This window comes from Ovis aries, chromosome 20 (genome assembly GCF_016772045.2).
Source record: "Ovis aries strain OAR_USU_Benz2616 breed Rambouillet chromosome 20, ARS-UI_Ramb_v3.0, whole genome shotgun sequence".
Lineage (NCBI taxonomy): Eukaryota > Metazoa > Chordata > Mammalia > Artiodactyla > Bovidae > Ovis > Ovis aries.
The window spans coordinates 22,973,976-22,987,645 of NC_056073.1; the positions used below are offsets into that span (position 1 = coordinate 22,973,976).

General features: G+C 35.4%; 1 protein-coding gene across 1 annotated transcript in view; it reads left to right on the plus strand.

Annotated features, from left to right (window-relative positions):
- Positions 1-13,670, plus strand: part of TFAP2D (transcription factor AP-2 delta) — a 61,182-nt gene that overhangs the window by 30,602 nt on the left and 16,910 nt on the right. The window contains exons 6-7 of the mRNA XM_004018884.5: positions 3,720-3,861; positions 8,433-8,546. Of these exons, the coding sequence (XP_004018933.2) occupies positions 3,720-3,861; positions 8,433-8,546 (256 nt within the window). The remainder of the gene's footprint in view (positions 1-3,719; positions 3,862-8,432; positions 8,547-13,670) is intronic.

The window sequence follows — 13,670 nt, forward strand, 5'->3', positions numbered from 1 at the left end:
TTTAGTCGTTCATTCTTAGGTTTTCACACCCAAAGCTTTGTGGCACAGTCTACACATTTTAACTACTACACATCAGTGTCTTCACTTGCCACTTCTTTTGATGTAGCGTCGTTCTACATCCAGTAACAATGCTACCTCGCAAGCAGGAAAAAGCAGTAGACAGAGCTAAGGGAAGAAAGGATCTGGCTGTCAGTGCAAATGTAAATAGCACCTGTTCCGTCCAAACTGTTTGTAAAACTTCCGCACGGTGAGAGCTTTGCATAGAATGACCCAGATCCTCAAGAATCAGGTTTTAGCACAAAATTTAAGAGGCATGCTGCCATTCCCCTGTAGGCACTGTTTCACGCCTCCTCCTGTTGCACAAAGAATAGAGGAAAACAATGTATTGTACATATATCCATGTGTATATATATGTTTGTGTGTATCTGTAATAGTCTCTTAAATTTTTATTTAATATCAGTTTCTGTGTGAATACTGCAATATGAAGACAGATCAATTTATATAACTCGACTTGCTCTACAAGGATGAAGTTGTGAAAGGTGTTTGTGTTAGTTGCAAAATACTTCTGAGTCCTAAGGTCACATGAGTTTGTTCTCTGATCAGATGCTATAGCCATTCTTTGCTGGGTCAAGCTTTAAGATTTTTTACCTCACATTTGAAATTTTTTGAATTATCTCTCATCTGTCATTTTCTTAGGAAAAGTCATCATCCTACGTGGCATTACAATGTCCTTTTTTTAAAAGTTTTTTTTTAATGTGGGCCATTTTTAAAGTCTTTATTGAATTTGTTACAATATTGCTCCTTTTGTATTTGGTTTTTTGGTCACGAGGCATGTGGGATCCTAGCTCCCCCATCAGGGATCGAACTTGCACCCCTTGCATTGGAAAACAAGGTCTTAACCATGGACCTCCAGGGACATCCCTACAATGTGCCTTGAAAACAAAACAAAACAAAACAAAACCTTTGTGCCTTTTCTTCTGTCAAATAAGCACACATTTTCTTTCCTAATTGGTTAGGGTGATCAACTCCTGTGATAAGCACTTTTAAAATATTACTCATACCTTGCAGCTTTATCCAAATGTGTGACCCTCCAATAATTAGCACTACCCAGACTAGTCAATATAGAGACCTTTTTTTATCCATTTTGTCATTTTTCTATTTTGAATAGAGGAAAAATGATGTTTTCTACCACATGAATATAAAAGTCTTAACTTAAGACCTGCCGCTGCTTTGAAACAGACTAAGGGGAAAATTATGACTGGATCATTCACAAAGCATTATCTGATCTGGCATTTTACCACATTATCATATTTTTATATTAAATTAGACACTTCCAAGGCCTAGAAGAGGGCTTTTCAGGTTTGGGGAATGAAAAAAATTGTTAAAGACTCAGGGAATGAATGAAAAGGATGAATCGCAACATTCTTATCTCATAGTAGCATAAATAAAATTTAAACACACTTCTATAAACGGAAGTCTGATTTTGATGTATGGTTAATATTTGTACACATTGAAACTTCAAATCAGGATATTAACTAATATCTGCCTAGTGACAGTGGAGCTGTCCATAGGCTAAGTGTGCCTTTCTCTGAAATAAACAAGAGCAGGAACCCTACCAATTTCCATTAGCTCTATGGGCGTAAATCATATAACTAAACCATCATTAAAGAACCCTTCATCTTGTTCCTTCTTCTCCTTAAGACAGATAAGGAGAAACCTTTGAGATAGAAGCTTTTAAGGAAAAAAAATCCCACAAACAAATATTGAACATTATTATTTACATTTTTTACAACTAAAGATCCTAAGGGGGAAAAAATGTATCTAAGAAAAATTTAAGAGAAAAGTACTCTCAGGATTATATTTTTTCAGCTGTATACTATCCTAAAATGTTTTCTTGTTTTCTGTTGTTGATAATTTTGGGGTCATTTTTATAAATATGAGCTTCCCAATCTGAAAGATTAATATTTCTCTTTTTTTCTACAGGAAAAAAAATAGTATCTTTACTAAGGGATGTTTCATTGAAATTAGTTAGCCTATTATGTGTGTGTATCTATAAACTTTTCTTCCTTCTCTGTAGTAATATTAATCATTTTTATTTCTTCCTGGTATTGATTTATTAACTACTATTTATTCTATGAATATAAAACAGAATCAAATACATTGCTTTGGCCAATCACCAAACAAGTGTCATGAGGTTTGACACATCAAACCTGACTATTTTTTAATTTCTTCATGGCAAAATTTGATTGACTGTTTGGTCACCTTTCCATGAGTACCACCTTCTCCTCTGAAAATCTTTTATTTCTAATAGTCACTTGATTCTTGTAATACAATATGATAACATTCATTATATATAATATTAGTATAATGTTAATGAACATGTACAGATTATAGATAATGCTTATATAGATGCAACATAATTTATGAGTGCAACTAAGGTGTTTTCTGGGTTTATTGTTGCTGTGACTACTATTATTGATATGATTGTCATCTTCCTAGAAACAGGGACAATCTTTGGTGTCCTTTTATACCCCCTTTACTCATACCTAGCACTGCACCTTGAGTAAAAGAGGTGCTTAGTACATATGTAGCAAGACCTTGCTTTTTTAAAGTTTTAGTGGTCAGCTAAGAATTGGCTTGATTGAGTTTTTAAAATACTCTAACATGTATACTATCATGTAAGAATTGAATCGCCAGTCTAAAATACTGTTGTTTTCCAAACTGACATCCGTGGCCAAATCTTACTTTGCCGATAAGTCATTTTATGGTTTGTCTTAAAAGTTTGCTCAGGGTTCAGATTATATGAAAGAACAAACATTATTAATCATTATACTATACTTTAAAATATTATTATTTTTAAAAATGTACTGAAGAAGCACTGTACATGGTGCTAAAAGGTACTGAGGCTCACCATAAAGCCTGACAATGCTAGTACTCTAAGTATGCAGTATGCTTTCTTTAGCAACATAATGTTATGAAATTGACATAATTCGATTATTTGCCTTTCCAAAGTGTTCCAAATTCTTTGAAAAATTATGTGGACCATTTGTCGATGCTTTGATAGGTCTCATGGAAAAGGCAGTGAAGTGAAAGTGAAAGTTGCTGAATTGTGTCTAACTCTTTTGCGATCCCATGGACCCCATGGAATTCCATGGAATTCTCCAGGCCAGAATACTGGAGTGGGCAGCTTTTCCCTTCTCTAGGGGATCTTCCCAACCCAGGGATCAAACCCAGGTTCCCCGCATTGCAGGCGGATTCTTTACCAGCTGAGCCACAAGGAAGCTATTATGGAAGCCACAAGGGAAGATATCATGGAAAAGATATCTGAATATTTCAGTTACATTGAAATAAGTTATAGGTTGAGCAGCAACAAAATGACATGCCCATAGAGCTTTTTGCCCAGGGCATTAAGATGTAGGATCTCTGATGTGTGTCTGGTCTAATGGTCAGAGCCTTCCGGGGAGTCAGAACTGCTTGACTGTGGTTCCGGTTTTCCTCCTACAGTTTTCCACATACCCCTGCCTGGTAAGTAGCTTCTGTTTCTGTTTCTTCACCGACCCCCCAGAAGCTCCTTTCCTCTTGGATTGTTTACAGTGAATGGGAAAAATGATCCATCCATTTGACCCCCCAGCCAGGAATGAGGCTTGAGGAAAAAGCAGGTGTTCCTCCCGTTGAGTGTGGACATCAGTGAGAAACTGACTTTTACTGTCTGCCAACAGGGGAGGCGTTACACTTGGCTCGAGATTTTGGCTACACTTGTGAAACAGAGTTTCCAGCCAAAGCAGTAGGAGAACATCTTGCCAGACAACATATGGAACAGAAAGAACAGACAGCAAGAAAAAAGATGATCCTAGCCACCAAGTAAGCAGAATGGGGAAGCCTCTGTGTGCCTTCATCCTGTTTTTTCATTTTCTTTGAATGAGGGAAAACAGTCTAGAAAACACCCATTCTCTAAAACAAGAGGGTCTCCCACATCAGCAGTTAGATGTATTAAATAAGGACCTCCTCAACATGGTACCCGTAGCAAGATTTGCCAATTGTCTTAGTGATAGAGCTACCATTGACCCTGATGAAAGTTCATAGAAAATCTCTTCAGAATAACAGGAACTCTTAGGAGAAAAGTGTGTTTATAAGATGTTAAGTTCCAGGCAGATATGCCAGTTAGTTGGTATTAAATATGTAATTTGGTCTAAGCCACTCACTGTGCCATAGTAAATGGGGATAAAGATCTGAAACACTAGAAGTGTTCAGGGAGTGTGACAAAAATTGAGGACCCAGATATGTGAGAGGTAACAGGGAGACCTCTGGGATCTAGGATCGACGTCAGTGCCCTCATTTTTTTCCTGTATATGATTAAGCAAATGATCCCTGTACTGTCCCAGCTTTCATGTGATATTGTAAAAAAAAAAAAAAGATAGAATGTATGAGAACTTCTGCAAATTGTAAAAGGCTCAGTTAAACTATGAATTAAGATAATGAGAGAAATGATGCAGAAAGGAGGAAGCTTGCATAAGATGATTCCATATGCCCTCAAACTTGAAAGCTTTTTGATAATTAAAGCAAGAACTACCATCTACTGTGTGAAAACCCAGTAGAAGTACTGCTTAAGTACTTAAGTACTGCTCAGGTCACAGTCAGATTTTTAGACCAAAATCTTTCAAGTGGTAGCTAATTCTTGCTCTCTTCTCTTTACTAAAATAAGTTATTGCTACATAAAGAGTCTTAATAGTCTTGTTTAATTTCCTAACTCTGTGTTCACATTTTAGAACTAATAGTTCCAGCTGATTAACATCATTTATAAATTAGTTTCTTATTTAGGGGAAACTTCTAAAGAGAGAGTATATGGTAGATAGTGTTGGAAACATTGCTTCAAAAAATGACCTTATGATATGTTGGCTAAAATGTAAATGGTCTCAAAATGCATAAAACAAAAACTAAATATTCCTCCTTCTACCCCATTCAATGAAAGATAGGTCTTTTTTAAAATTTAAGGCTGTATATGGGATGCCCAACAGGCTTGCTCAAGAATGCAAACCCCTCATTTGGTGTTTGTGCTGCTCATGGCTGTCACTGCTTGGTTTCAGATATATTTACTCATTGCTCTTCTGAGAGTACTAGATAGTTCTCTCATCTTGCCCCCAGAGAGAAGAGAAACATAAGGTAGGGCAAAAGAAAAGATAAAACAAGGAGATAAAGAGGAAAGGAATAGCAGAAAGAGAATGAAGACCAAGAGTTAGAGAAAGAATGTTGTGAGGGATATAGCATTTGGGCTTAAAATTTTGAGATGAGCTTTGTGGTGGGGAAGTTCCTGAATACTTACTAGTGAAAAGACCTAAACCTAGATTTTTCTGTGCTGTTATCTCCCTGGGCATCTTCACTTCTGCTTTGTTTCTACTTTCCCTCTTCCAACAGTTTTGGACTCAGAGGGGCCTTTATCTACCATATTTCAGGTTTTCCAGAAGGAACTGAACATTGCTACCAAAAAACCTGAATGAACTTTGTGGCCGACCCAACACATGTCATTTGTTCATTTCTGTCCTTAATATAATCTCAGGAGACTATAAATATTTGTTACAGATTAAAAGAAACATATAGTGCTAGAAGTTAGGTCCTATCTTCTAGGTGTTCCCAAAGCATTGTAACTGGCAGGATTTTACAGATTTCCTAATATATATAACCCTGTGATACCTCTGAATGATACTATTATCCCCAATACTAATTACCCAAAATAAAACACCTTCATATTTTATACCTCAAAATCACTTGATGATGGTTGTATCATGCATATTCCAAGAATTTCACCTCCCCTGATCCAGAGAAATCCTTGTCCTCTTTCCTCCAGAAATGTCTTTATAACTTTCCACCCCTACCATCCACAGCAATGCTACCATTGCCGTTCCAAACACAAATTCCCATTTTCTTAAGAATTCCCATCACTCTATATTAGTGTTTGGAAGCCAGTGCATTCAAATGGATGCTGAGATTTTGTTTTCATAGAAGTAAACATTCGAAGAAGTTAGGAGAAGTAAGGGAAGCATCAGTGCTTTCATATTTGTCAAAGTTATACAGAGACATCTGTTTTATAGTAGTGGACTCAATAAGGAGCAGTATTTCCCTGTTGCTGCTGCTGCTAAGTCGCTTCAGTCGTGTCCGACTCTGTGCGACCCCATAGACGGCAGCCCACCAGGCTCCCCTGTCCCTGGGGTTCTCTAGGCAAGAGTGGAGTGGGTTGCCATTTCCTTCTCCAATGCATGAAAGTGAAAAGTCAAAGTGAAGTCGCTCAGTCGTGCCCGACTCTTAGCGACCCCATGGATTGCAGCCTACCAGGCTCCTCTGTCCATGGGATTTCCCTGTTACCTGGGATCTAAGTAGGATATATTATTTTAGGTGAAATTTTGAACTTTGATTTCAAACAAATACTTCAAGAACATGTAATTCTCTTTGATCCCTCTCCCATAGCTGAACATTAGCAGACCATTAAATGTTAAGCAAGAACTGAATTCGCTAATTCAAATTATCTTATTTTATACAAGAGTAGATAGGCTATAAACATCTAGAAATCAAGAGACAGACAAAATAATTTGTCTTTGTGGTTATATGTATCCATTCCATCTTTTTTTAGACCGTATGAAGAACTGAAGAACCAGAGACTATGCAGTCATAGCAAATGTACTAAATACAAGTAGTCATTAATATAAGTAGATGAAGTAAGGAGAGTTTTGGAATTAATGCCTTTCTGCAACATATTAGTGCATCCAACATGTGTTATGAGTAGTTTCTAATTTTTCCAGTAGTAAAGCACTGGCTGTTTTCAAATAAAATATTCAAAGTTGAAATGAAGTAGTCTATATGGATATTCATTATATTCTTACTAGTTCACCTTTGTTCACAAGACTGTGACAACTGTATCCAAAATATATACAAAATTCAGAATTCTTTAGATGAGACACCCAATTACTGATCTGCCTCGGCACATTGGGTTGCATATTTTTTTTACCTCTATGAATAACAGATTCTGTTCTATTTAATTATATTGCCAAATATACAATTGTACAAAGGGCTTGTTAAAAGCCATTAGCCTTCTAACTCCTCATAGTTCCCAGGGCTTTGTTGATTAACCAAATATTTTGATTAATTAGACAATTATTTAAAGCGAGGAATAGAAATGAGTTAGACAGTTTGGGGAATCAAAAAATGTACCCGACAAAACATTTATTTGACTTATGAAAAACATGAATAAACCTCTTCATTGAATTTAGAATTCAGTATGATTAACACTAATCTGTGTTAGGGTAAAGCAGAATAGTTAGGGAGTTTTAATTGATAGCGTAACATTGATAGTCAAAAGGAAAAACAGAACTTTAAATTCAGACATCAGCTAAAAAATTATGTCCTTAAGGACAATGATGTAAGTGATAAAGTTAGAATTTATGATTCATCAAAGATCATCTTGTACATTACATAATTCATAATGTGACATTTTGCTTAAAAAAATAAGAATATTTCTTACTGTAGCTTCGTAAATAACAATTTAAATAAGAATGAAATCAAGCATAAAAATAATAACTCAGTAACTGTCATAATAAGATATAATAATTGCCTAAAGGAAATCTACAAAGTTGTCATCTGTTTTTAAGTCTGGAGGCTCTCCTAAGTCAGTGAGTTAAGAAGAATCAAACATCAAGGTTGAAATTCTGAAACTTCTCTGGATACAGCTTCATGATGTACGTGAATTGCTTAGCATAAGCTACATTTTTCCATACTTGCTTTTTCCTCATTTCTTCCTCAGCTTTAACTTTATTGTAACTTGTTCTATTGTTTAAACAGTAAGGCAGTTGATTTGCCAACTTATAAATTAGTTTATTCAATTATCAAAAATATTCAAATATCCTAATATAACAATTAAAGCAATGTCTTAACCTCCATTTAAATGTTTTAATATATTTAAATGATCATCTTATAGTACTTGAGACATAGTTGCCATTGTGAGCCTCATCTGTATATTTTTTTTATAAATTTCTATTTAATAAGAGAATAATTGCTTTACAATATTATGTTATTTTCTGCCAAACATTAAGATGAATCAGCCATATGCATGCATGTGTCGCCTCCCTCTTGAACCTCCTTCTCACCTCCCACCCCATCCCACCCCTCTAGGCTGTTACAGAGTGCTGGGTTTGAAATCCCTGCATCATTATAGCAAATTCCAACTGGCTGTCTATTTAACATATGTTAATGTATATGTTTCAGTGTTAGTCTGTCAGTTCATCCCTCCTCACCTGTATGTTGTAGATGGAACTTCAGAGGTTGTTTTGTGAAATTTTATCAAGCCTTCTTTTAAAAGAAAAAACAAACTTTTGGAAAGATATCATGCAATGAAATTAAAACCCTGTTTAAAGAGTTCAACCTTAATTTTGAGTCTTTCATTTTAGACAAATTTGTAAAGAATTTCAAGACCTCTTGAGCCAAGATAGATCACCGCTGGGATCCTCCAGACCCACTCCAATTCTAGACCTTGACATTCAGAGACACTTAACACATTTCAGGTAAGACTGGTTTTCCAATTTGGTTGGATTCTCCTTTTTAAAAAAAATGTTTTGCTTTATATTGGGGGATAGCTGATTAATAATGTTGGGATAGTTTCAGGTGCGCAGTGAAAGGACTCAGCCATGTGTATACTGTATCTATTCTCCCCTAAACTCCCCTCTCATCCAAGCTGCTGCATAACATTGAGCAGAGTTCTATGTGCTATACAGCAGGTCCTGTTGGTTATCCATTTTAAATATAGCAGTGTGTACATGTCCATCCCAAATTTCCTAACTATCCCTTCCCCCCATTCTCCCCTCTGTTGACTCTCTTTTCAATTGTGGTATGTTTGTACTCCTGCCACAGATCCATTTAGAGATAACATATATATTTATATGATGTTGCCTGATTGTTTTGAAATTCCAAGCATCTGAGATCAAATTGTAAAGGTAAATAAAGCACGAAGCACTTTGGATCAGAAAATTTATATTTTTTTGTGATTTCCAAGAGTTTGTGACTTTGAGAGTGAGCACTGTTATTTCAAACAATAACACTTTCAGATTAGGATACTGAAATCCTTTAAGCAGTTCTTTTTCTTGATTAGATAAATTGTTGAATGGACAGATGAAATTAGTAGGCTATCAGACTGATTTTTCCAGGACTATGTTAATGATTTCTCTGCAGTTAGAAACTGTACAGCTCAGTTAATGGTTCTTAAGTTAGACCACAAAAACATATTTTAAAGAACCCAGGATACTTTTAAAGAACCCAGGATTATTGAAAGCATATCCTTAATTGTCTGAGATACTTTGGAAGAGAATAGACTATTTTTCCTGATTAATTTATACCCTGAATGCAATGTGAAAAAGATTGTGATAATTTTTCAGGTGACTTCCGATTGTAAAACTCTAGAATTCTAATGCCAACATGGTATTTCTCACCAATTAAAATATTTATCCTCTTTTTTTATTACTATCGTTTAGTTTTTTAAAAAAACAATGCTAAGGAAAGACTAACATACATTAAACTTTAAAAAGTTTTTTATACCTCTCGATGACTATAATGCCTTTGAAGAGGATATTTCATTATACAAAGTAGTGGGTATTTAAGTAAATTGGAATTTTATATGCAACTTCAGTTCAGTTCAGTTGAGTTCAGTTGCTCAGTCGAGTCCGACTCTTTGCGACCCCATGAATTGCAGCACTCGAGGCCTCCCTGTCCATCACCAACTCCCGGAGTTCACCCAAACTCATGTCCATTGAGTCGGTGATGCCATCCAGCCATCTCATCCTCTTTCGTCCCCTTCTCCTCCTGCCCCCAATCCCTCCCAGCATCAGGGTCTTTTCCAATGAGTCAACTCTTCGCATAAGGTGGCCAAAGTACTGGAGTTTCAGCTTTAGCATCAGTCCTTCCAAAGAACACCCAGGACTGATCTCCTTTAGAATGGACTGGTGGATCTCTTTGCAGTCCAAGGGACTCTCAAGAGTCTTCTCCAACACTACAGTTCAAAAGCATTAATTCTTTGGCACTCAGCTTTTTTCACATTCCAACTTTCACATCCATACATGACTACTGGGAAAACCATAGCAATTTAGAGATTGTCAAAAAAGAATATTTAAGTTTTCATGCATCACAGTGCTCCTCAAGATGTAACAGAATTTATCTTCTAAATTCTGTAACTTAGAATTTATCTTCTAAAAATGCATCAAATGTAGTATATGTTCCCAGGACTTTTCTCCTACCATTCAGTTGGATTAATGAAGGTGAATGTGCCAAAACTGGATAAAGTATAGTGCCCAGAGGTAAGAGCAAAAGGTTTTGGAGTCAAGAGAACTTGTCTTCAAATCCAGACCCCTAGTACATTTGATCCGGGTTATCCGGGGTAATGTATATATTCTTCTCAAGCTTATCTTTCTCTAGCTTTAGATGGAATAAGAACCTCTCCATTATATACTGGCAGTGGGCTAAAATGAGAAAATGAACATAGCATAAGCATTTGATAAATAATACACTGTTTACTGCACCACTGATCCAAGTTTAAAGGTTTCTACTCTCATATCTGTACAAATAGTTTCCATATGTTTATTTGTGTACATACTAAAAAGATAATTTCAACAGAAGTTCAATCAAAAACTTAATAATTTTTATACAAGTTTAATTCTGGATTTAAGGAGATTTGTTGAGTTACGAATTTAAGAAGGAATTCACTGTTCAAATACAGAGAACTGGAGCGCTATGTCATTTCCAATCACAGATGTTGCAGCTTTTATTGGACAGTGGTCTGTTCTTTATCAGGCTCAAAACAGACTATACATCAATGTGTAAATTGAATATCAGCAACCATTTGTTTGCTTAACATAGGCACAATCTGCTGATTTGTTAATAATTTTTAGTCACTGCCAGCTTAATGTCTCAGGACTCTTTAGAGACAATGTTCATTGCTACACTTGGGCTGAATGTTTTCTAGTGTGTTTTATATGCTGTTTGGTTCCTACCCGTGCAGAATATGGTAACAATCTAGTCTAGAATTACACAGAGAAACTAATCTGAGGTTTCCTGCAGAAGAGCTAAATGTATGGTAAATTACCCCCTCCTTATTCTCAGTTTAAAGAAAAAAGGGAGAGATTACATTTTGGGTATAAAACTCTCGAGAGGATGTATGGCTGCAGATTCTCGATCACAGCAATTTGAAATGTATAACCATATCTTAAAACATTCAACATTACCTGGTATATCTACTTATAAAATTATCACCTGTAAAATTTTGGTGTTGTTATTTGTATGCTGAGTAGTTTGCCATCAGGAAGTTTTAACTCTCATTTACTATACCTTTTTAATATTTGTCAGATTTTTCCATTTATTTTGCTTTAACTACATCCCAGATTATTTACTTAGATGAAATCTTCTGGATTTCATAATGGCAGATAGTATGACACTAGGAATCACTTAACCAAAATTTACCCTACAGCAAATTTCCTAAATTATATCATTTTTTAAAATGTGGTTTAAAAAAAAAAAAACACAAAATTTACCATCTTAATGATTTCTAATTCAGTAGTATTCAGTATAGTCACATTTTTAGGCAAACAATCTCCAAGACTTTTTCATTTTGCAAATCTGAAACTCCATAATCATTAAACAACAAATTTCCCCTTCCCCCCAACCCCTGACAACCACCATTCTACTTTCTGTCTCTATGAATTTGACTAAATACTTTGTATAAGTAAATTGATCAGTATTTGTCCTTTTGTGACTGGCTTATTTCACTTTGCATAGTGTCCTCAAGGCTCATGTATGTTGTAGCACATGTTAAATTTCCTTCCCGTTAAGACTAAATGATATTCTTCTGTATGCATAAACCACATTTTGTTTATCCATTCATCCCAGTGGATACTTGGCTTCTCCATTTATTGGCTGTTGTGAATAGTGCTACTCTGAACATGCATGCGCAAATATGTCTCGGAGCTCCTGCTTTCAATTTATATATATATATATATATATATATATCCAGTAGTAAAATCACCATGTCATTTGGTAGTTCTATTTTTAATTTTTGAGAAAATGTCATATTGTTTTCTAGTGTGGGTGTAGCATTTTACATTCCCACCAACAGTGCACAGGGCCCCCACTTGTTATTTACCACTGTGGTTTGATTTGGGGGGTGGGTAGTAGTTACCCTAATGAGTGTGAAGTGATATTTCACTGAAGTTTTGATTTGTATTTCCTTAATGATTATGATGTTAAGCATCTTTTAATATGCTTGTTGGCTATTTCTGTGATATCTTTGGAAAGATATTTATATCACATCCTTTGCCATTTGTAAATATGATTGCTTTTTGTTGTTTAGTTGTCATTCTTTATAAATCTGTATATAAACCCCGTATTAGACATATGATTTGTATTTTCTCCCACTCTGTAGGTTGCCTCTTTATTCTCTGGTATTCTTTGATGTACAGAAGTTTTTGATGTAGTTCAATTTGCCTATTTTTACTTTCATTGCCTGATTTTTGTGTCATATCCAGGGAATCCTTGCCATTTCCAGTGTCATGAAGCTTTCCCCCTAGTAGGTTTTCTTCTAAGAGTTTTATAGTTTTAGGCCTTATGTTTAGGTTTTTGATCCATTTTGAGTTAATTTTTGTATATAGTATAAGATGTGTCCAACTTCACTTTTTTGCATGTCTTAAAGAATTTTCTTTTAAACAAAGTGTTTCAACATGGTTGAGATTTCCAATTAAAATCCAAATTTAAGTTTCCTGCTGTAAACTGAATTTAAATGTGTGTTTTTTGTTTTTTACTATGCATTTATTAAAAGTAGCCTCAGTAAAATATCTTAATAGGACTATAAAGTCCAGCTTGTTGCCTGACCTTGGAAAAAGACTCTACACTTTAAAAATGTAGCTCTTAAATGTGGCTTCATAGTGGAATTTCTCTTGAAGCTTTTTAAAAATCTTGAAACCTGATGTACATTCTTAAAGATCTGATTTAATAGGTCAGTCTCAGATTGGAGTCAGGCATCTGTATAATTTGCAAAATCTGAAGTTGATTTTCATAGTTAGACAGCTTGAAAGAACCACAGTCCTAGGATATTCCTAGGCTATTAGCTTTTTTTCCATTAGAAGAAAAAATAATTCTAATTCATTTTTAAAGTGACTGAGAATTATGTAAAGTTCTGTCTTGTACTCTAGTGAATTAAAGGAATTCTACATCTATTATCTTACTAATAATCTGGGTAGCAATGTGTTAGCGTAGAGGGTATCTATTTGATAATTTCCTGATAGTGGTAACTTTAATTTTGACAGAAGCATCAGCTCAAGAGAAAAATGACTTAGAAAGGAAGTATATTACATCTGACATTGAACGCAGTCCATTGGGAGAGACTGATTTCCACTGTTTTTGCTGAGTGCTGGCTGGGAAAGAAGTAAAGAGGCAGTGTAATTAGACAGGCATAGAGACAACTCTAACTAGTACTGTTTTATTTAATCAAAATCTCCTTCCCAATGCGAACTCCTTGAATTACACCTTCCAGGGTGGCTGCTTTGATATCTGGAGAACTCTGGCTTACTTTCAACAGATTGACTGTGTCCAGGTAGAGCTGGGAAATGAACTGGCCTTGTGAAGCCCAAATAACTACTTCTAGTTTTCTC